Source organism: Lissotriton helveticus, chromosome 10 (assembly GCF_964261635.1).
Source record: "Lissotriton helveticus chromosome 10, aLisHel1.1, whole genome shotgun sequence".
Lineage (NCBI taxonomy): Eukaryota > Metazoa > Chordata > Amphibia > Caudata > Salamandridae > Lissotriton > Lissotriton helveticus.
The window spans coordinates 604,236,379-604,260,158 of record NC_136071.1 but is presented as its reverse complement, the minus strand read 5'-3'; the positions used below and the strand labels follow the sequence as shown (position 1 = coordinate 604,260,158).

Here is a 23,780-nt window from a genome sequence, read left to right as displayed (position 1 = left end):
CACGACTGCAAGCACCACGCAGAAGCGCAGGCAAGGCAACATGGAAAAGGACCAGGAGAGGCAGAACAGCAGCAGGAAGACTGAGACAACCAGGCACCGCCGCCCCAGGCCCCACAAACCAGCAAAGCCACAGGCAGAAACCCACCGAGGCCCGGGAGCCTAGAGCAGCAACCCAAAGACACAGACAAGGTCAAGGCCAGGCCAGGAGCGAGAAACCCAGAGAGGGACCGCAGCAATAAAGGAGGAAGGGAACCACGAAGACCCCCCCCCCCGGAAACGGGTAAACACAGAGCATCTACGGGAGCAAGAAGGCACAGCCCCCAAAACCCGGAGGGCAGGATGGGCCACCACCAAAAACAAGGCCCCCATCCGACAGAGAGCCCAAGGCAGCCAAGAAGGCAACGCCAGAGCCGAGAAGAAAAGCACAGCCCCTAAGCACAAGGAGAAGATCGCAGTGCAAATCCACCAAGCAACAGCACCCCAGACAAAAAAGGCACAACGAAGGCAGAAACCAGGACCAGAGTCGCAAAACATGACCAGGGAACCAAGAGAGACCGCACCAAAAGCGCAATCCTCCAGGCCAGCACACACAGCACCCAAGAAGTGCCGAAGTGCGAAACGGAGCAAAAGTGGGAGCCACCACCGTCAGGGAGCACACGAAGACACAGCACACCCAGCAGCAAGGCAGAAACACAAGAGATGCCCAAAGCAAAAGTGGGGAGAACAACAAGGGACTCCAGGCTCCAAAACATACAGCAACAAGAAGCACAACCCCAACGGAGCGCCCAGAGCACAGCTACAACCAAGCCGCACAGGAGGACACGCCGCAAGTGCAGCACCAGCAAAGAGCAGGAAAGTCACCCAGAAAGCCCCGGGCCCAAGCTCCAGCTTCCCAGACCAACCCCATGCACAAACCACAAAGAGGCCAAAACAAAGGCAGCAAAGCAAAAACAGCAAAGGAGCCTCCAAACCACCAGCGCAGAGACCAACTCTGCACCCGCACACATCGAAGAGCGCCCACCGTCAGCGCCACTGGGAAGCCCGAAAGTGCACGACAGACACCGAACTACACGGAAGAGCCGAGGCCTCGACACAGAATGCCACAGCAGCAGCCAGCACCCAGCATCACAATACAAGTCCCAGAAGACAGGAACAAGCACCACAACAGGAGGAGACCCCCCTCCTCACGTGGGAGGACACCCAAAGAAGAGAGGCTCGTGTCGCAAAGCACCCCCTGCAAGTCATCGTCAATGGGGCCAAACACAACCGCAGCATACATCAGGGCGAGCGACCAGCAACAGTGGAGAACAAAGGAAAAGTTCCTTCGTGATGGGGGAGCAGCAGCACTGTGTAAACCCCTCCAGAAGCCGGCGAGTTGACAGGGAGCCGTGAGAAGCCGGTACCAGGCGAGAGAACTCAAAACGGGCACCCCAGCATCAAGACGGCCACACCATCCACGAAGCCACAGGCAGCCAGCGCTGGCAGAGAGGCGGGCAAAGCAGCGTGGGGCAAAACAGGCCTGTGAACCAGTGTGTGCAAGCCTCGCGCCATCCCAGCGGAGCGAGGCTCAGGGACCGCAGCCACCCGACAGGGGTAGAACAGGAGGCAGAGGAACACACGTCCGAGCTGCAAGGGGATAAAAAACAAGGCAGGCAGCAGGACAAAGAGAGGCAGGGAGAGTAAAAAAAACCACCGCTATGCGGGACTCACCCAGAGCGGAGGCCGGAACACCCCCAGGAACAAGGCCCCCACTCCAAGCATCCGGCATCGGAAATCCCAGAGACAGAAAGCGCAGCGCGTCTTCCACCCGGCCAGGCCACAGGAAGACGCGCTCAGCGACCCAGAAGGAACCTCGGGAGGCGGCGCACCAGCCGCAAAGGGCCGGCCAACATGATTTCCCAGCCAGGAACAGTCCTGACACCCAGCAAGCCCGGCAGGCCAGGTGGCAGACCAAGGAACCCCCCCACCCCCGCCCGCGAAGCCAGGCAGCCAGGCGGGGGGGGAGATGAGAAGAAGCGCACGCCACCCCAGCCCAGCAGGAGCAGGAGCAGCACCAGCATCCAGACCATACTGTCGACAGACAGAAAAAAAGAACAGGGAGACTGCTGGGTAAGTACCCCTTATGTACTCCCGGTGGGAGGGGCGGGGTTAGTGTCCCAGCATTCTTTTGATCTTTTTTTCTGTCGGGAGATGGTTATCTCCATATAGTTATGAATGGGACGAGGACATAAGGGACCTGGGGGTAATGCCTGGTTGCAGCAGGATCCCTGTGTTATCCAGGCAATACCAGCCCCGGTCCCAAAATTCTCCACTCCTCCCCCACCCAATCTAGTGAGAAGAAGAAAAGCTATTGATTCCAGTCCATCAAGGCCATTATTACTTTAGGAGTTGCGTGGAAATGGCAGTTACTGAAAGGGGGCATCATCTGCCTGCACATCAGCCATTTTCCGATTTATGTCTCGGTCATCTACCAAAGATGCTGAACCTGGATTGAGGCATAGCATTCACAATGAAAGGGGGGTGGGCATTGAAGCGGATACCATGGAGTCCAGAATAACTGGGGAAGGAGTAGGCTGATGATTCTGCTTACTGAGGATTGAAAAAAGTCTCCTTGATCGCCTCATAGTTATTGCTTTCTTTAAGGTTCCAAACCAAGTTGAGGTGGAACCTGCCACTGAGGCTGTAGTGACCCGACCGCCTCACAATGGAGTCAATGTTCTTCAACAAGTGGTACTAGGGGGATGATCCATAGCCTTAATCTTTGAAGACACTGTGGAGCATACAGGCCTGGTCCAAAGAGATCAGAAAGTGGCAAATGTCCTAGCAAAGCTTTGGCATATACAGTGGGTGCCCAAAATCCAGCCAGGAGCATCGAGAAATATGCACCATCAACTGGGCCAGAACTCTCTAATAAACTCATTGATGAGAGTCCCCTTTCAAAAACATGTGGTTTCAAATGCATGCCAAGATAAAGGTTTGAGTTTGAGGAGGAACCAAATAAGTCACCAATAGCCATGAGTTATTTCTATGAGAGGAGAGAAAGTTATGTGATGCCATGTGCTAAGGGATGAGCCATTTCTTCTACCCATTATCGTTCACACTTATCTTTACTAACAGCAAGGACTTAGTTTATGACTATGTAGAACTCGATCCAAGCAGAAGTAGGGGGCTGCAGACTGTCCTACTCTCTTTTACAGCTTCTCAGTGATAACATATTTGCTCATCTTAGGTCTTGCCACTTTCTAAATACAACAGTAAAATATACCTAGGTGATGACATCACTTGCCTGGGCTAGGGCAAGTCTTTGATCTTCCACAACTTATGAAATTTGAGTACTATATTGAATTTGTTTGAGTGGCATTGTCCAGCAGTACTACTAGTCCCAAGAACCACTATCACTCAACTGATGCCTATGGATCCCACAGTATTGGATATGCTAAATGTTACTTCAGGATAAGCCGCAGAAAATGCCAGAAGGTTTGGATCGAGGTGTACCTCAGAACCTATTACACTAATGGGAAAGAAACTCTGATAAACCCCAGTGGGTATAAGCCTTGGCAGCAACTCGGTGAGAGCTACTGCGAGGATCTAAGTTCTCCTCAGGATTGCAGGTGGTACCATTAGAAGATCTAATAACAACTGGACCCAAACTACAAGAGATCTGTTCGGATTAGAAGGTCAAAGTCTTAGGAAAAAAACAGGTCACCTAGTTGGAGAGCATGCAAAAGCAAGGACCCAGTGGACAGAGGACTTTCCTGCCCTTCCAGACTCCTATCTTCAGACTTTCCAGCGAGCCCACCATACAACTAGTGCAAATATTGAAAGACTACCTTGGAAGCTGGTTATAGGACAGTGAAGAAAGCAGGTTGCAGAAAGTGCCATTAGGGCAGGAATGCTCAGGCCAGTGACGAGAGGGACACTGTGTGTCAACTTTAGAGAACAGAGACTGACAAAGACTCTGCCTCTGTGGTGAAAGAAAGGAATACTGAGAGGGCATAATGAGAGCAAAATAGACATTTTGTTTCCTCTAGATTACATTTCTTAGAGAGGAGTGGGGCAAGAACTGTCAACCAGTTCTTCTTCTTCAGCCCAACACCAGCCATGTACATACATATCCTGTTCCATGCAGAGCACAACAATGTCAGAAGTAACCCAGAAATACATATTCTGTTCCATGCAGAGCACAACAACGTAAGAAGCAACCCAGACAGCCTGATATGACTAAGAGCTTGTTTTTGCTCCTCAACATCTATAGAGTGGCGAGTGGGTGAGCCACAGTGCACTTTCGGTAGGTAGAGCATAATTCCAAACACGGAGTGGCATTTCATTCTAATGAGCATTTAAAATGGCATAAATCCTGCTCTTATCTAGTCAGCATACAATGATTGCAGTTTTTTAAAACTGACATTTCCAAGCTTATATACGTTTTAGTGAAATGATGAGTAGTTTGTGATTCTTTTTGTCTTTTTTTGTGTTTAATTGCAATAGTGTTGATATATTGTGTATGGCCTTGCCCCTAATGAGCATTAAACTGTTACTAATGCTTGTTGGTAATTGGTTCGCATCAGATGACTGTGGTTTGGAAGTGAATGGGAAGTGTTTGACATTCAAACTTGCAATTTCTTTTAAGTTGTTCTGTTTATTGGCTATTCTGTGTTTCATATATTTTTTTAAAAAACATTTTATTAGCATTGTAATTGTAATACACATCGAGTAAAGTAGTTCACACACATGACCGTATTCAGATAGGAACCAATACACTATAACACGCAGTAGATCCATTCACAATAAAGAAAGATATACGCACAGGTGTGCCCACCTCACCTCCATACAGTCACCAAAATCCTGCGTTTCATCTTGTGCTTTTATCATGGCATGTCCATGCTCTAAGTATCAGTCACTCATGCCTGAATCTTAGTCCTCGGGTGGAGGGGTACATATGTTTCCCTGAAAATTGTTCCACTTTCTCCACACTAGTGTCCATTTTTGGGGGCAGCCTCTATTGACAAAAACTGCATTTTTCTTCCACCATGGAATATTGTTTTTTTTATATAAAAGATGATATATGATAATGTCACATGTAAAGAATGGTCAATAAATATAACTGTGAGATTTCATGTGTTCTCTAGTATATATTTTTTTCTTTTGTGCTCCCCATTGGAAAACAATGCTTCAATTTTTAAACATTTGTCGGTGAGGTTAATGCCTAACATTGGGCTTGAGCCAGCATGGTGCACTATACATTCCTAACCCATTCAAGTTACAAATTGCGATAATTCAAAAAACCTTTACAAAATCTAAAGGGATGTGTTTTATTGTGCATAACTGAGCAACTTCTAACTGTGACAATGCAAAGAATATCACTCATAAACTCTCCAATTTTAAAACTGCCATGAATTTATTTAAAAAAAGTATGAATTCCTATCTCTTTTTAATGGTATTTTCTTTTTTTGCAGATGCCATATATGATGATGAGAAATGTGGGTGGAGACGTTCAACATCAAACAGCATAGGTCTATGCAAACATGTTGAGGATAACTTTCCGGACAAATCTTGCGCTGCTTTGGGAGGAGGTATAGAGAGCACTGTATCAGCAGAATGCCACTGATACCACTTTAGCCCTGGTGGAGTTTTACCTGGTACTGCATAGGGGTACGTAGAAAGCATAACAGCAAACAAAATCTGACACTGCATCAATTCGATTATCATTACTTCGAAAAGTCCCAAAATGCTTCACAAATTCAGGTCTCTGTTTCAGTTCAGAAAAATGTGCAAAGATTGTTCAAGGGCCTAATCTGAAGAAGCGGAAGGACGTGGGGGACAATTTCTTTTTTCAGATGGAACTCTGACAACACTTTTGGAATGAAGGAAGGTCAATACTTGAGAACCACACTGTCCCTAATGAACAGTGCATGGCTTTCAACCGCAACTTGATGGAAGTTCACTTTTGGGCTTGTCATACATTTTAGCTACAGAGAAAACAGCCTTCCACAAAAGGTGGTCAATGTTTATTGGTACAAGGGGTATGTGCATTGATTGGCCAGACTACAACCAGCTTCTGATCAGACAACTAATGGGAACAAACTTATTAGCCTGCCCGTTCTGATGTTGTACATCACTGCAAAATGATGGACTAGCACAAAGATGCTGTGCTGCAAAGCCCTCTCTCAAAGGACCACTGGTAGAAGTCATTCTTGCATGACACAAGTCTCCCTTTGTTTCCACACAAAGAACAGAGCAGTTGTTTTGTTGAACAACAGTGGACTGGTTCTCAGCACTGGTAGGAAGCTTTTCAGCACTACGAAGAAAGACTGCCATAGGATCCAGCTTGCTTATAAGCAGTACTAAATCTGACATCCTATAAGGCACTGATAGGAGAGTTCCATGGAATAATGGATTCACCCATACATAGAGAACTCAGTAGTGACTGCGAGGTATATATTATTCGAAAGGTGTGGCATCCAACTACAAGTCTGAAAGCGTGAACCAATCGTCTGCAGGTCAGAACTAGGAATGCAGGCCTAGATTTGAATTTTGCACTGCTTCTTGTACCAAAGCTCTCCATGTGCCGAAACAGGACAGCAGTCTCTTGCTCTCTCTTTTTTACCTGCCATCTGGGTTCTATTACGGGTAAATGTGTTTTGCCCTGTTGTGGCCAAAAGTGTGTGTGTTCAAGGATAACTAGAACTGATTACCGAGCTAGTAGGGTTAAATATGGGTAAGTAGCTGGAAATTTCCAAATATCATATTAAGTGGCATACTTGGATAAGTAATGCTCCGATTTTACATTGAAACTACTTTGCATGGTGATATGTTACATTCCTTTGCTTCTTAAAAATAGCATCCTTCCCTTTTTAAACCTCTGCCAGACATTAATAGGGTAACAGTTCGAAAACGTCAATATCTAAATAAAAAAGCTTCTACTATCAGACACTCAGACCGAAACATAATTTACAATCAATAATATCCTTTCCTCTAAAACTAAAAAACAGTATTTATAGGACCTACCCAAGGGAACTCTTCTCAAGAGGATAACAAAACAATTCTCCACCAATTAAATGTTCTCAATGACTTGGACTGAATGAGAGAGAAGTTGTCATTGACAAATAATTTGGATCCTGATCTTTAAATAAGATTGTCATTACAGCTGAGAAGAAAACAACATTTTAATTTCAAGTACAAGATCTTTCTTGGTATGATTTGGATGCTAGATTACTTACCAGGAGTCTGCCGCTTTGAGATGCTGTCAGGGGGTGTCATGTTTGACAGCTTCTGTGAAAGAGGGGAAAAGACTGGCAAACAATCATCATCTTCATCCCAATCCTCCCATACTTTGGAGCTCAAAAAGCTCAGCTTGCTGGTTTGTGACGCCCCTGCCATTTGTGGGGAAATGTCATTGTCTCGTAGACCAGAATTACTTTGAGAGATACTTATACCAACATGTCTAATATCAGTTGGATCTATGGGTTTTGTTTGACTTTTCAATTGACAGCTTTCTGTGTCATTCATTTTGCCCACAATACATGCACTATTTGCATAGCCCAGCTCCTCTGGTTTGTCCTCCTTAGGTGGTGTCAAGTATTCCACATTCCAACACTCATCAACTGGAATTGGAAGGTCAAAGTCTGTCTGCATGCTCCCACTTGAAGAAAGGTGTATTGATACAGGACTATCTTGGCTCAGTTCCACCTCAGAGATACTGCTCTCCATAGGTTGTTTCAGCAAAGACTGCTCAACTGGAATAATTTGTGTAGGTGAACATGGGCTGTCAGGTTGGATGTAGTCCATTGAGCTAGATTCATGACAGTGTGAAGGTAGGGAAACTGGGGAAACAGTCAATGACTTTGTTGGAGATCCCTTCACAATGTTGTCTGGCAAAGTTTCTTTTTTGCTCGACTCCTCCACAGACCTTTTTGGTGTAGCAGGAGCTTTAAATGAAGAATTTGATGAATTATTCTCAAAGGTCTCTGCTGAAGGAGAGGTTTTAAATGTCTGGACTGATGTAGCTTCAGGAATGTTCGTTGGCAACGTATTTGCAAGTGTATTGCTGTGTTCATTCAAAGTTGTAGCTTCAAAATATGAACTAAATCCTTGATTCGATTTTGAAATATTTTGGAAACTTCTAGTCTGGGTCTGCATTGAGCAATTCCTACTTCTGCTCAAGAGCGGCGTGGCTGGAATCAACCATGAAGTTTCCATGCTACTACACGTCTCCTCATGGCTTTGGTCATCCTCACAGCTGAGATGCAGCTTGAGTTTACTGCTTGAGCTCCCATCCTGAGAGTTGTCTATGGCCCTGTTTGCCTCGCTCCAAGGGCCAGCTAACACATCGTCAGTCTCAGAATCGAACAATGAAGTATCTTTATGCTTCAATGATTGGCAATTTTTCTCTTTACTAATGACAGATGCTGACTGTGAAGCTTCTTCCTTTACAATACAGGGAGAATTTGTAGATTTTGTTGTGGCCTGTTCCAACTCGGTTTCTTCATCAGAATCCAGTAAAATAATAATGTCTTCCTTCTTTGCCAATGAGGACGGCTTTTGGAGCTCTACACTGGACGACGCAATTAGTCTATTGGGGCTATGTTTGCTTGAGTCGCTAGATGGAGACTTTTTAAGGGAGGTCTTTTCTTGTTTCATTCTATTTGTATAATTATGTGCAATACCTTGCACAACCCTCTTCAGCTGAGACACCGCCTCAGCAGAGAAGAGGCTGCCATCTCTTTTATTTTTAATTGATTCAAGGGAAGAAGAAAGTGACCGACGACTCTGTGGGGACACACTTAATGAGGATGTTTTGCTTCTTACTGATTCAGGAGATGGAGACAGCAAACAAGGACTGTAAGGGGATGACTGAAACATTTGAGTTTTGTCTTTGAACACTCCAGGAGAACGAACAGGTGATGACTGTTGTGGAGAGCCCTTGGTTGGTGTTTTTGTACTATCTAATTCATGTTTCACAATTAAGAAAGACTGGCTTTGTGGGGATACCTCAGAGTGTAGAGGTGTGATTTTGCTTTCTAGTTCTAGAGAGTTAGAAGGTGAACTTTGACTTTGTGGTGTTGCATTTATTGTTGGCATTCTGTTTGGGTTGAGAGATTCTGGTGATAGACCGAGGGTAGGAAGGACAGATATACTTCGGCCGGCAACAGGACTTTGGCAATGACTATTCTCAGATGGCAAAGATTCCTGCAAGTGATTACAAAGGTCGGAGGAACTGGAAATAGTGCCACATTTTTCAGCAACTTGTAACTCCCTGACACTTTTACTGTGATCTACCTGGGAAGGTTCCACATATACCCCCCAGGTATCTGAAAACATGCGCTCATAACTGTCGTCTAGGTCAACACAACTTTGCTGACTTAAGGATGAGTCTTTTAAAGGGTCTTTGCTACTGTCTTTTAGTATGCCCTGGCATGGCACGGGGGAATTGTGCACATCGCTTGCATGCTCTACATCCTTCTCTGGGGAATTATGCACATCTCTTGCATGCTCCACATCCTTCTCTGGAGAAGATGATTTTTCAGATTTGGCAATGTGAGGTTCTGCAACTTCAATGAACTTGAGCGGACTGCACTGAGCAGATTGCTCACTTTTCACGTTAACAATCCTGTTCTTGGTCACACCCTGGGTTATTATTTCTTTATCAGCTGAAGGCTGCTGAGCGCAAAGCAAATGTTCAATGCCCACTGTCTCCTGTGATTCTCCCCTCTCTGTTCCTGTTGGAGAATCTATACTCTCTACTGCACAACCCATTTCAGACTGGAAGTTTTCATCGTTTTCAGTTTCACTCTCCAAACCACCTTCAGTGTCTTCTTCAGAAGGGTCCAGGACAGCCTTCCGCTGAGTAGCGGCAAACTCATAGATTTCTTCCAGCTCCTTCTCATCGACCTCATTCTCCTGCAAACTCTGGTCTCCTTCCAGAACTCCTCCTTCTACCTCTGCCAGCACTTCCTCATCTTCATCCACCCACATTGACTTTAAGAGCTCCTGGAAGTTATCAGCTCGGTTGTCCCCCTCATTTTCTTCCTTCATGTCAGAAAATACGTCTTCATCAGACTCCATCTCTTTAGTCTCTGGGTTCCCAAGGTGATTATTTTCACAGATAGAGAGAAGCTCACTGACACCAAACCTGTAAGGAAAAAGAAGAATTTTACATAGCATAGACACACTCAGTTTTCTTCAGTAACATTATTGAAGGGCCTGTACTTTCAGTTGTGATTTTTTTGTCAGACAAGGTTGTTAATATCTTGTGAAATCAGCCTCCAGATTAAAAAAATCATCATACCCACATTTTCAGTTTCTATGATCAACCAGAACTTAATCAAATATAAAACACAGCAATTCACCCATCCCCTGGTCATATTTTTCATCCATTTATGTAAAAAAAGAACTAGCTCTTTAATGGCCTTTGCAATGCATTTAAATATAAAAGATTGTGGTTGTGATGCCTGTACAAGCTAAAGGGTATGTCTGGAAAAGTATAAACTTACATTTTTCTGCTTTTAAAACTGCATAGGGAACCCTAGGCCCCGCTCGATTAAAGGTTACTTACCTATAACAACAGTCCTGCAGCATTGATTAACATGATTTATGTATACCCCAAACGTCAGGCTAATAACACTTGGTAAAATTAATAAATTGATAGAAAAAAGGAAATCAGTAAGACTGACTGTTTTATGTCTTATCTAGATATAAACAGAGATGATTAGCTGTCAAAACGGAGACAGGTCAATAGATAACATTCTGTACCTCTTACTGCCTTCTTAAAGAAGGCAGGCCTTTGAAGCATAAAGTTTGGACTCATTCAACAAAAGGCATGGTGACCAACAGCTGCCCTTCTTACTGGAGTACCATTGCAAGATATCTGCAGAGCTGCAGCGTCTTCAACCCACACCTTCCCCAGACAATACTGCATAGACTGGCAGTCAGCAACTGAAACTGCAGTGGGTCAGGCGGTGTTGTATACCCCTTTTATTAAGGTAAGACTAATTTCTGCCTTTACATAAGTTTCTATAAGTATTGTTTTGGTAATATGTATTCAAGCATGTCGATCTAGTAAAGATCCAATGCTGCAGAAGAAAACATTACTTACCTATGATGACAGTTCTGCAGCATGGGTATCTTTTATAGATTAACATGTGCCCACCCTACTCTCCATTCATGAGGTCATCAATTATGAAATAAACGCTATGAAAATCTGTCAGATTGAGCCATTGAGAATGTTTGGATTCTTGAGCCTCTCCACCTGGTTTGTTGGACTTCAAGGCATATAATAAGGTGGATAGGCTACTTAATATCTGTCAAGGTTTTTCCATTAGCTTTCAATGACAATTGCTGTAGTGAAACACTGCTATGATAACACTGACTAATAAGGGTTAACAGCTTACCAGAGTGACACCATAGTATAATCCAAACATGTGAATCTATGAAAGATCTAATGCTCAAGAAACAATAGAGACATATATAAAAAAAAATACAGAGTTGGCTGCTTTCATCAAGTTATAAAATGACCAGAGATTATACTAGAGCAAGAGGAAGGCAAAAAGTTCATTATTCATCAAAAAGTGTTCTCTATCGTTTTCTATCTACGGACAGACCGACAAAGGGACAGGACTGACTTCAGTAGGATAAATCATACAGGGTTGTAGATGCTTTTCCATGAACCATCTCAAAAAGCATATCATACTGTGGAAAGCACAATGGAACTTCTACATTAAAATATTGATCATCATCTCAAGAATATTTGAGGATTAGTCATCTGGAGGACCCAGAGCATAAAGTTTATTTCCTAAAATCAAAGACTGTTTATAGACATGGTTATAAAACTAACCATATGCTTAGCTTATAGTTGCTGCAAGTGCTACATCATGTATATATGTATATCTGTAAGTGTTATTTACATATTGCAAATTTAGTTGACCGCTGCACAGGGTCAAAGACATGGCTATAGTCAACAAGTGATTGAAGAGGTAGCTTGTTTCCGGGAACAGAAGTGTACTTTTACTGCATTGTGAGGTACCATTCTTTAAACAGGTGAGTCATCATCTCTTTCCTAAATTAAAGTAGGGTTGGGGAAATGCCCTGAGGGACACAGAAAGGTTTTTCTAGATCTTGGCTACATAGAAGGAAAAGTCTGTCACCTTTTTCTTTTTTATATTTTTTTACCTCCACTCTATTGGGTCCGGGCTGTGGTATGTCAGGAGCAACAATGGATGACGCTTTGAAAGCATGCTGATAATGCCAAGTTAAGATTTTCAATGCTAGTAAATGGGAAAAACTAAAGTGCATAGAGCCTACAAGTAATTTGTAAATCACAACTGTAATGGCTTGGTTTGCAACAGACTACATGGACAGCGTTCACCATTCAGGTGCAGGTTAAAAATTAAATAATATAACATCAAGCATCAAATGATGAAGCTTTATGATTATTTTGCAATAGGTGCTGATTAAGAGAGTCTCTTGAACGAAAGATATTCCAGTTTTGAGATTTTTTTTTACTAATGGTCGCAAAGCAGCATCATGATCATGTGATATGGCTTATATATGCTATTTATCTAGAGCGTTCCAAAGGGGGTCTCTAACTGATAATCATATTGGATTGCCTAAAAGAAGGTTACTCATTTCATAACACGGCCTAACTAGGGGCCTAAAATAACCAGTGTTCTTGTTTCCGATTCACATTATTATTTTGTTTCCAAGTGCTAGCAGAGAGTCGAGCAAACGCTAGTCAATCTTATCAAGAGTAACTTCTTTCCCTGACAAAAAACAATACCACAGATAAGTAACTTGTACAGCGTACAGCTAATCTATACCGCTGATTCCTTGTTGAGGAAGGCTCCCATGCCAAATTCAGTGAGAGGAAAGAGAGCTGAGGACAACAGGATGTGGCACATTCTGTGACAGGAAGAGAGCTAGGGACAAGGCAGGAAACACTATAGTACGAGTAACCCAACATGACACTTGCTCCTTGCAGCAGAGTCAAGGTAGTGCTCAGTCAATGTGTGCAACAAAGACCAAGCAGTTGCCCAACAAATGTCTAGGAGAGTCCCAGACAGAAAAGCACAGATATGTCTCTCCAGTTTCAGTTCAGTGGACAATGACGCCTTCTGGGAGATCTTTGTGAACCAATTTGAAGCACACTGCAATGCACAGAAGACCCATCTGAAAATAGTCTGTTTTCACACTACGCTGCCTTTACAAGCCACAATGAATCTCACCAATGGCTGGCAAGCAATTTGTTCCATAAAAAATAAAAATCTGTGTCCATATGAAAATCGACTTCAACGTTCAACAAGTGATGTGGAGGATAAAAGTTAGGCAAAGTGATTTCAAGAGGAATTAAACTCCGAAAAGAAAGCTGGACTCTAGCTATGCTGAAAGAGTGCTCAAGGTCTTCGAGTAGATGTAGTTGCATGAGCCAAACCAATCTCCAGCATCAGTAAACACATTATGCAAGCATGCACAAGATAAAAAAGAGCCCCAAACAGAGGAATGAGCACCAAATTGAAATCTCATAAAAGCACAATCCAAGGACATCCATGGAAAAGTGCTGTTCATACCCTTAAACACACAAAGAACAATAGAACGATAGAGAAAAGGTAACTGCCATGGGGTACGGATAAAGGCAACCATTTTCACAAATAACTTTTCACTGTCCCCTGCATTAAGCCATCGTGCTGCCTTCTGCAGCATCATTAAGAAAACTCTTATCCAACTGCTTGACTATGCTATTTTTATGAAGGGGTTCTACATGCAAGAACTACCTACACACATTGTACAGGCAAAGTGTTAGCCTCTTATATCATCCTCACCTCTTCAACACATGACAGCTAAGTGCAATAGGTTCAGTTGCCATACCAAGCTCTCATACTGTGACTGAAGCTTCTCCCTGAGGAGGAACTAGTATGGAAGACATATAACATCTACCTTGAGTAAGCTGCAACAAGCAATAGAGGGTATACTTGCAATGTGCAGTTGAGCCAAATATATTCACTCACAGTATGCCCCACACGGATTTATATCAGAACTTTATAACAAAATTCCGATTCATGACTGGCCTCTGCCATCTGCCTAGCGCATCTGCACTCAAATTTGTAGCAGCTAAGTTGGTTGCTAACACACAGTATTCAGGACCCAGAGCTATAGCTCTCAAGCCTCCTTGCAAATTCTGTTAGGACCTGCCCCTGAGGTCATTGGACCAGAGGTTTAAAAACAATTAATGCTAAGCAGACAGACTGCAATTCGGGAAGGTTTGTGTAGTAATTTCCTTTCCAGCTCCACAAGCTGGTATTGATCCAGGTGTGCCCTCATCAAAACAAACAAGAGATGCTTTTGTCTTAACAGGAGTTTGTGCTCGAAGGGGTTCTCCCAGCACGTGGTTCCAGTGCTCCCTTTCGAGTACATATTCCAGAAAACTTGCTTGAGACCATTACTGGATTGAATTTCTGTAACACTGGTTCTGCTAAGATCAGAGACACTACTCCAATGGACTTCTAGGAAGTCTTACTCAGGGTACTGCAAAAATATTAGAGTACGTCAGTCTTAGCAGATGTAAGAATAGGATTTCTCTCAATGACAAGTTGATATGGATTACAGCTAGCATGTCCAGAATATGGAATACTATTTGGAGGAAGACTAAAGATAAAGGAGATCATCTAGACCACAGTGGCCAAGATCGGCCTTATTAACATGCAGTGTGCATGACTCATAGAAAAGAAAAGTCACTTACCTGTAGCTACAATTCACAAATTTGATATCTTTCATATTTTCACATGCTTGAATATTGTCTGTCAGGCTGGGAATCCTCTGTGGTCAATGTTAACATACCAATGCCACATACACACCAAATAACACTGAAATAACAGTGGACTATATGTAATCTGTTCATCTCTGTGACAAACTCTGGCCTTGAGGTGAAAGGACTCACCGCTCCAAATCTTCACAATGGCTAAATTGCTCAGATGATAAGCAGCACAGAAGAAGAAAACAAGTTACTTACCTGTAACTTTGGTTCTCCAGTTTTGGTAACTTTCACAGATTGCCATAGCTTGTATCATTCCCCGTCATCGGAATGGGAGCCTCGGTAAATAAAAAATAACAGCAGTAGGTACAAAAGAGAAAGAAAGGCCTAGGCCTCATCTCATTTTGCAGCATATCCACCTCTTTTTGCAAAAGAGACCAAAAACATGTAACAATCAATCAGATTATCCTCACCCCATAGAACCTTCCTGAGAGAGCCTCAGATTTTAGAAGCCGTTGTGTAACAGTAACCACATTTGCTGAAGGCTGAGCTCTCCCAGGGGAGGAGGGTGGGCGCATGGGAATCTATGAAAGTTACCAATACTGGAGAACCAAAGTTAGAGGTAAGTAACTTGTTTTCTTACTCCAGTATTGCAACTTTCATAGATTCCCATAGCTTGTATCAGAGTAGCTAGCAGTTAGCAATAAAGCACCTTTCGTAACATAAATACTGAAATAACTCTGTATCCATACTTTCATAATAAGTAAACAGATATTGAAACAGTAGTCAGCAAACGTTATCAGATACCCAATGTGCAATAACAGGACGGAGGGATAGAAGGGAAAGCTCACCGCTTATTGGAAGAGATTCCTCAGGACTGCTTGTCCCACTGCCGCCTCACTCCGTGAGGAAGAGTCCAAGCAGTAGTGTTTTGTGAAAGTATGGGCACTGCTCCATGTAGCCGCCCCTACAAATGTCCTTGATAGGAACTCCAGCGAAGAGAGCAGCAGGTGATGAAACTGATCTTGTGGAGTAAGCCCGGACACGTCCATCGAGCGGCTTACCCGCCACTTGGTGACAGTAGTGAACTGCGCTGGCAATCCAAAGCGAAATCCCTTGCTTTGAAAGGGCAAAACCTTTCCGAGGAGTACTAAAAGCGACAAAGTGTTGTGTAGACTTCCTGAAATCCTTCGTGCGTTGGAGATAAAATTTCAGACATCTCTGGACATCCAAGGAATTAAGAGACCTTTCTGCCGGAGTTGTAGGTCGAGGGAAAAAAGATTTTAAAACAACAGGTTCATTCAAATGGAAATCTGAAGGGACCTTTGGAATAAATTTCAGATTTGTTCTTAGAATCAGAGTGTCGTTTTTGAACTGTAAAAAAGGTTCCTTAATCGTGAGAGCTTGAAGTTCTCCAACTCTCCTGGCTGACGTTAAGGCTAGAATGAGAGCCACCTTCCAAGACAGAAATTTAAGATCCGCTCTGTGAATAGGCTCAAACAGAGGTCTCATGAGATAAGCAAGAACCAAGTTGAGTTGCCACATTGGAGGCGGAGGTCTAGAGATAGCCGCCAGGTGTACCTTGATCGAAGAATGTGCAAGACCTGATTTGGCCAGAGACAGAATGTAAGGTAATAGTTGATGAGGAGTAGAAGAGAACGGATGAAGGTTCTGTCAGTGGCACCACAAACAAAAACGTTTCCATTTTGCGCGATAGGTCTTATTTGTACTAGGTGCATGGACTTGAGCTAAGACCTCTTTACAGTCTTGAGGGATATTTAAACTCTGGAACTCTCGGTGCTCAGGAGCCACGCTGTTAACTGAAGTGAGCTCAGGTACGGATGCACCACTTGGCCCTGGGACATCGTCAATAGAGAAGGAATGGGACGCAGGTGACCCGAGTGATCTTGAGAGAGCAGGAGAAGCTATGTGAACCAGAAGTGGCAGGGCCACGCCGGTGCTATTAGAATCATTGTGCAGGGTTCCTTCCGTCTTGACTTTGGAATCAGGGGAATTGGCGGAAATGCGTAAACAAACGCGCCTAACCAGGCCATCGAAAGAGCATTCCCCAGCAATCCTCGATGGTGATCCCTGCTTGCATAGAACCGGCCTTTCCTGTTGTCTGGTGCAGCAAACAGGTCTATGGACGGAGTGCCCCAACGAGTGAAAATTCCGTCGAGAGTGCCTTGATCCAGTTCCCATTCGTGACAGACTGACTTCAGATGTCTCAATGTATCTGCTGTCGTGTTGTGGGTACCAGGAAGGTGCTCTGCTGAGAGAGATTTTTTGAAGAATTGCCCATTCCCAGATCTCTTGGGTCTCCTTGGAAAGAAGTTGTGATTTTGTTCCACCTTGCTTGTTCACATGGTGTATGGCCGCCGTGTTGTCTGTACGGACCAGGACGGTGGAGTTCCGAATTCTCGGAAGGAAAGCTTGTAAAGCCAAACGAATCGCCTTGAGCTACAGAAGATTGATGTAGAGAGTACGTTGCTCTGGTAACCCGTGATCGCTTAATTGAAGGTCTTGCAAAACCGTTCCCCAGCCTTCTAGAGAGATGTCCGTGGTCAGAATCAAAGGAGCTGGAGGAACTTTGAAAGTGAGACCTTTGGAGATATTGTCCTTGATGGTCCACCAGTTGACCGCCTCTTTTATAAGAGGAGTGACTATTATCTTGTCGTCGAATGATCCTTCCACCTGGTGCCATTGCATGTCAAGTTGTTCTTGCAAGGGGTGCATACGAAGTCTGCAATGCGGAATTAAGGGAGTGCAGGATGAAATCGATCCTAGGAGAGATTTGTATTGACGGGCAGACAGAGTTCGTCTTTTCTGCAATTTACGGGCGGAAAGAATCAGCCTTTTCTGTCTTTCCTCTGATGGGAAAGCTTTGCAACAAACTGTATCTAGAATGGACCCTAGGAACTTGGCCGACCTGGATGGAAGAAGGACTGACTTGCCTCTGTTGAGTTGAAGACCCAGATGATTGAAAAACTGAATGCAACTCTTGACTGCCCTTGTAGTTGCTTGAGAAGATGGAGCCTTTATCAACCAATCGTCCAGGTAAGGAAAAACTTGCATTGACTGTTTTCTGAGAAACGCTGCAACTGGGGCCAATACCTTTGTGAATATTCGCAGAGCAGATCTGAGTTCGAAAAGTACGACCTTGAACTGAAAGTGGCTCTTGGCTACTGTGAAGTGTAGAAACCTCCTGTGGGCTGGGTGAATAGGAACATGGAAGTATGCATCCTCGAGATCCAGAGTTGCCATATTATTGCCTGGATTCAGGAGACGTAAGATATCCTGAAGAGATACCATCCGAAACGGGGGTTTTATGAGATGGGTGTTGAGCTCCCTCAGGTCTAAGATTGGGAGCCATTTTTCTTTCGTCTTGTGAACCAGGAAAAATCTGGAAGAGAACCCTTTTCCTCGTTGGGAAAGAGGTACTGGCTCTTTCGCTCCTTTGATGAGCAGTTGATGAGCTTCGAGACGTAGAAGATTCAGATGCTTTGATTCGGTGACGCGAGGGGCTCTGGAAGGTGGAAGGTATTGAAACTATAATGTGTGGCCAAATCGGATTTTTATTTATTTATTTTGAGGGTTTTATGTAGCGCAAACAAGACCCTTGCGAGTATCACAGCGCTTTACAAGTTAAATGTAGAAAACAAGATGTAGCAAACAAAGATATAGATGAAACAACTATACATAGCTTATACATGTACACATCAGCTATTGTGAAAGGCAAAGTGACAGCTATTGAGCACAAAGACATAGATAGTTATAATATACAATAAAGCTAGCAGAAGGACAGTGTTCACATGAGTTTAGCCTTGAGGATCGCATTCAATTCTTTTTTGAAGGAGGCAGACAATGAGTTCGTTCTTGTTTCATTGGGCAAAGCGTTCCAGATCGTAGGAGCCATACCAGAGAATGAACGGATATAGGTTTTTTTCTTGGCAGATCAATGTGGTTTTAGAAGAAGTGTCTTGGCACTCCTGGCGTCTCTGCTGCCCGCGGAGAGCAACAGTTTCTGAGCTAGGTAGTGCAGGGAATTGTGGTGTTGGGCCTTGTGCATCATACAAGCGATTTTAAGATGAATTCTAGCTTCAAATGGTAGCCAGTTGGGGGCTCTCAGGTCAGGGAATATGTGAGAGTTTCTCTTTGAACCTGTGATGAGTCTCGCAGCTGAGTTGATAGTGGCTCTTAGTGGGGCTGTCGATGACCATGGGAGGCTGCATAAGGTTACCGCCCCATATTCCACTCTAGGTATTACTAGGGCTGAACTGCTTGCTTGAAATCAAAGGCTGTCAGAAAGGGTTTCAGTTTTCGCAGGGTCTTCAGGTGGAAGTTGGCTCCTTTTGTGGATGCGCTTTTTTTAAGTTTCGCTGAGTCGACGATGAGAGGTTGTCATTTGAGAGCTGTAAAGTGCTTCAGCCAATCTAGTATAGGGTGAGTTCTGTTAGGGGGAGTGATTAAGAGGAATTCTGTTTTGAGGGAGTTTAGTTTGAAATGGTTTTCATCCAGCCATGTTTGGGTTTTTTGTAGAGTGGAGTTGAGTGATTTGATGTCATCAAGTGAGTGGATCTTGATTTGGGTGTCGTCTGCATATATATGGAAGTGAATCTTGGCGAGGCTGAGAAGATCGGTGAGAGGTTCCATAAAAAGGTTGAAAAGGGTCGTGAGAGGGAGGAGCCTTGTGGAACTCCTAAAGTGACTGGCATGGGGTTGGACAGGGATTGGTTGACCTGGAATCTTTGGGATCTGTTTTAAAGGAAGGAGGTGAACCAGTTAAATACAGTACCAGACATTCCCATTCTATGTTTCAGGAGTTCAAGCATGTTGTCGGGTTTGGCGGTGTCAAATGCTGACGATAGGTCAAGTAGGATAAGTAAGCAAGCTTCATTTTGGTCCAGGATTTTTAGAGCGTCGTCAATTACATGTGTCATGGCTGATTCGGTACTGTGACCTGCTCGGAAGCCTGATTGAAATTGGTTAAGCAGGTTGAATTGATCAATGTGACTGTTCAGCTGCATATTAACACATTTCTCCAGGAGTTTGGCTAACATGTTAGAAATCGGACGATAGTTATTTAGGTCCGAGGGGTCAGCTGTTGTTTTCTTTAGGATAGGCGACACTGGATGATATTGAGGACACACTGATCTGATGTTATGATCTCCCAGCTGGGGAGGCATTGTGATGTCCTGCTCTCCACTGATGTTACAGGGGGTGAAGGAACAGTAGGCAGAGCCAGGAAGCCGCTATTGGCGTTTAGAAGCATCTCTCGCTTGACGCCCCTGTCGTCCTCTTGAAGGCTGAATAGAGAAAGACGTCGATTGGCCTTGGCGTTGAGAGTACTGAGGTTTGTACGACTGTGAAGACTGCGAATAGGAGTAGCGCTGTTGGTATCCTCCCCTGTATGTAGAAAAGCCTTTTCCTCCCGCACCCCGGAAGGGCACCTTGCGGTATTGCAATGTCCCCAAGGGCCTTACAGTTTCTGTGTCTTTGTTGAGGTCCTGTAGAGCGTCGTCTACATGCTTTCCAAAAAGCATTTCTCCATCAAATGGTAAATCTAAGATCTTATTCTGCACTTCAGGGCGAAGTTTTGAAAAGAAATTATAGCAAACATTTCATAAAAGAACGCCACAAACCTCTCATGCACACCCTCGTGTGTATAGCTACGACATTGACACAGTGTTATATTTATAAGATCACAAAGAGATATATATTTTTTATGGATCTTTTATTTTTATTTTATCACAGTAGTTGTCTGATTATTTTTGGTGTCCTATGTAGGCTCTTTAGATAGAAAATTATACTTATAAATATTAATAATTCATTTGATAGAGATATATACAATTATAAAGGAAGCTTTTGAAAGATATATAAACACATATCACAAAAACCAACAAAGACAAATCGGTCAGTAGTCTTATTGTAGTGGGCAAAAGCGGTGAATATTGACACTACGCGCGTTTCGGCATTCTGCCTTCATCAGGTGACCGTCTTTCACGTATAAACTGTACAGGACAACAAAAACTATGAAAAAATACAAAAACATACATATAATTATTTAGATAATTTAAAAAGTCGTAACATGCTAATATTTACATTTTATAGATCGAGAGGTTATAGGTCACTGTTTACACATACATATATACAATATTTACATACAGTAGCTCATGACTTGATTGGAATTCACTCTTCTATATGTTCCAATACAAGACATTGTTGTGATCAATTTAAACATCTTATTCCAGTTGGGTCTGGTATATGTATATATCCCGTCAATTCTAAGGGACCATATTCACATGATAGGTATAACAAGATTTTATAGCGTAAATGGAAAACATCAGACTATTATTATCCATTTATGAATTCAAATGTCCCTCCTATTTTTGTTTCTCATGTTGAGAGCATAAATATATCCTATTTCATTTTTGAGGACGGTCACATAATGTCATAATTATCTCAGTTTTGCATGCAGCTCAGACAATATAATTGTAAGGTACACATATGGGCAAGTTGTCATTAGCACATGAACATATTAATCTAAACTAATGGAAATATCCCAGTATGCCCTGTAACTTAAACTTGTAACATTCCAAGATCAAACCAAGGTTACCGTCCTTTTTTAGGGAGGCGCCCTCAAAACAGAAGGAACTGGCGATCGAATTATCAATCCCAGTCCCGACCCTATCGACAATACCAACCCAATTTTCAACAGAGAGGGCACTTCCAACCACAATATCAGGACCATCAACCTCAGAATCCCAACCGATATCTGTAGACACGGAGCTCCAAATATTGGAGAGAATAAAAACAATCCCAATATTCAATCTAAGTAAATTTGAGGCAGATGCAGCGACTATTGCGATTCTATCAAAAGGGCTATCGTTTGTCCCTCACTCTGGACTCAATAAATTTGAGCTTTTTAACGATGTCATGTGTTTTTTTCGTAAAATCCGTCTAAAAAATTATTTTTCAGGCATAGAACACATAACAACAGAAGAGAATAAGTCAGGTCTATCTCCTAAGTCAGTTTTTACACCCACACTAGACCAAGTGTCCCCTGAAATACGAATTTTTGAACAGGTTGTCATGCATAAATTACAGATAGCAACCAAATATATACCTAACACTCCCTACAACATAAATAGAGAAGAATATAGTGCGCTGCAACAGTTAAAAAATACATCAGAAATCACTATAAAGAGCTGCGACAAGGGTGGTGGTATTGCAATTCTTGATACTCAAAAATACACAGACAAAATCGAAGAGATGCTCAGTGACAATAATTTCTATTGTAAAATACAGAGAGATCCTACACCAAAAATTAAAAACAAAATCCACAGATTGACGACCAAAGCTCTACAAAATGGAGATATTTGCAGAAAGGAGTACGAATATCTAAACATAGACAATCCTAGAATGGCTAGTCTGTACGGTACTCCCAAAGTTCATAAAAACGAACTAGACCCCCCCTTTAGACCCATTGTTACCACCATTGGCAGCATAACAGAACCGATATCAAAATATCCGGATGCCATCCTGCGTCCACATATTTCCAAAATACCTGGATATATACAAGATACCCGACAGATCATTAATCAATTAGAAGGAACAGCTTTTAACGCCCACAGACAATGGATGGTAACTCTTGATGTTGAGAGTTTATACTCCAACATCCCTTGCACAGGAGCCATTGAGGCTACGAAATGGTTCATTGAAACATACAACATCACTTGCAATACCGAATTCATCCTAGACTGTTTAAACATTATCTTAAATGATAATGTATTCGAATTCAGAGGCACCCTCTATAAACAGACCAAGGGGGTAAGTATGGGCGCGGCCTGCGCACCGACAATTGCTAACATCTATGTCGCTTTTTTCGAAAATACGAATATTTTTAACGAAATGGCTCCGTTTTTCGAATCCTTGTTTTATTGGTCGCGATATATTGACGACATCATTTTTATTTGGGATGACAACGAAGACACCCTAGCTGAATTTGTTCTTTGGTTAAATGCATGTGACTCAAATTTGAAGTTTACTGCACAAATTAACAACCAAGAAATAGAATTTTTGGATGTCACTATAAAACATGATCAAGGTCAATTATATACTGACCTTTATGTAAAACCGACTGCCCGTAACACAATTCTCCATTATGACAGTTTCCACCCCTCCACCCAAAAAAACAGTATCCCATTTAGCCAATTCCTCAGGCTGAGACGGAACTGTTCCAGACTCAAAGATTTCGATGAACGAGCGGTCATAATGAGAAAAAAGTTTGAGGAACGAGGATATCCCCACCGATTAGTACGTGAATCGTACAAAAGGGCACGATTTTACGATCGGCAACATCTTCTGCAAGGTTCGAAACCCAAACAAACTTCGAATTTAGTATTTGTCTCAAGACACTCTTGTCTCAACAACCAAGTACGCCAAATAATCTATTCTAATTGGCACATTCTAAATACAAATAACAACTCCAACGAAAATTTGCCAAAACCACTTTTTGCATATCGCAAAAATAAAAATCTGAAAGATATAGTGGTTAGGTCACGCATGCCACATTTGGCAAAATCTACCCAAAGAAGTTTAACAAACTGGGATCCGGTCATCGGAAACTATAAATGTGGAACATGTAAAGTATGCCCCCAGGCGATTGAAACTAAGGAAATGGAGTTCAATGGAGTAAAAATCCAATTCACAACTATGGTGAATTGCAAAACTAAGAATATTGTGTATCTGCTACTATGCCCCTGTGGGCTGGGCTATGTCGGTGAGTCCTCCAGGTCTCTGTGTACGAGGCTTACAGAACATAAGTCTGCTATTAGGACTCATAAATTAAATGCACCGATGGTCAGCCACTACATTGAACAGAACCATAAACCAGAGGATGTACGTTGGATTATCCTTGAACACATTGAGACACGTGAAGGTTTATGTCCAGACAAAGTCCGAAAAAAACGGGAGGTATACTGGATTTTTTCTTTGAGTACATCTACACGAGGTTTAAACCAGGATATTCCATGGG

At 43.0% G+C, this 23,780-nt stretch overlaps 1 protein-coding gene across 1 annotated transcript in view; it reads right to left on the bottom strand.

Annotated features, from left to right (window-relative positions):
• SLX4 (SLX4 structure-specific endonuclease subunit) overlaps nucleotides 1-23,780 on the bottom strand; it is a 495,651-nt gene that overhangs the window by 79,180 nt on the left and 392,691 nt on the right. Inside the window, exon 12 of the mRNA XM_078663139.1 lies at nucleotides 7,221-10,132. Within this exon, the coding sequence (XP_078519265.1) occupies nucleotides 7,221-10,132 (2,912 nt within the window). The remainder of the gene's footprint in view (nucleotides 1-7,220; nucleotides 10,133-23,780) is intronic.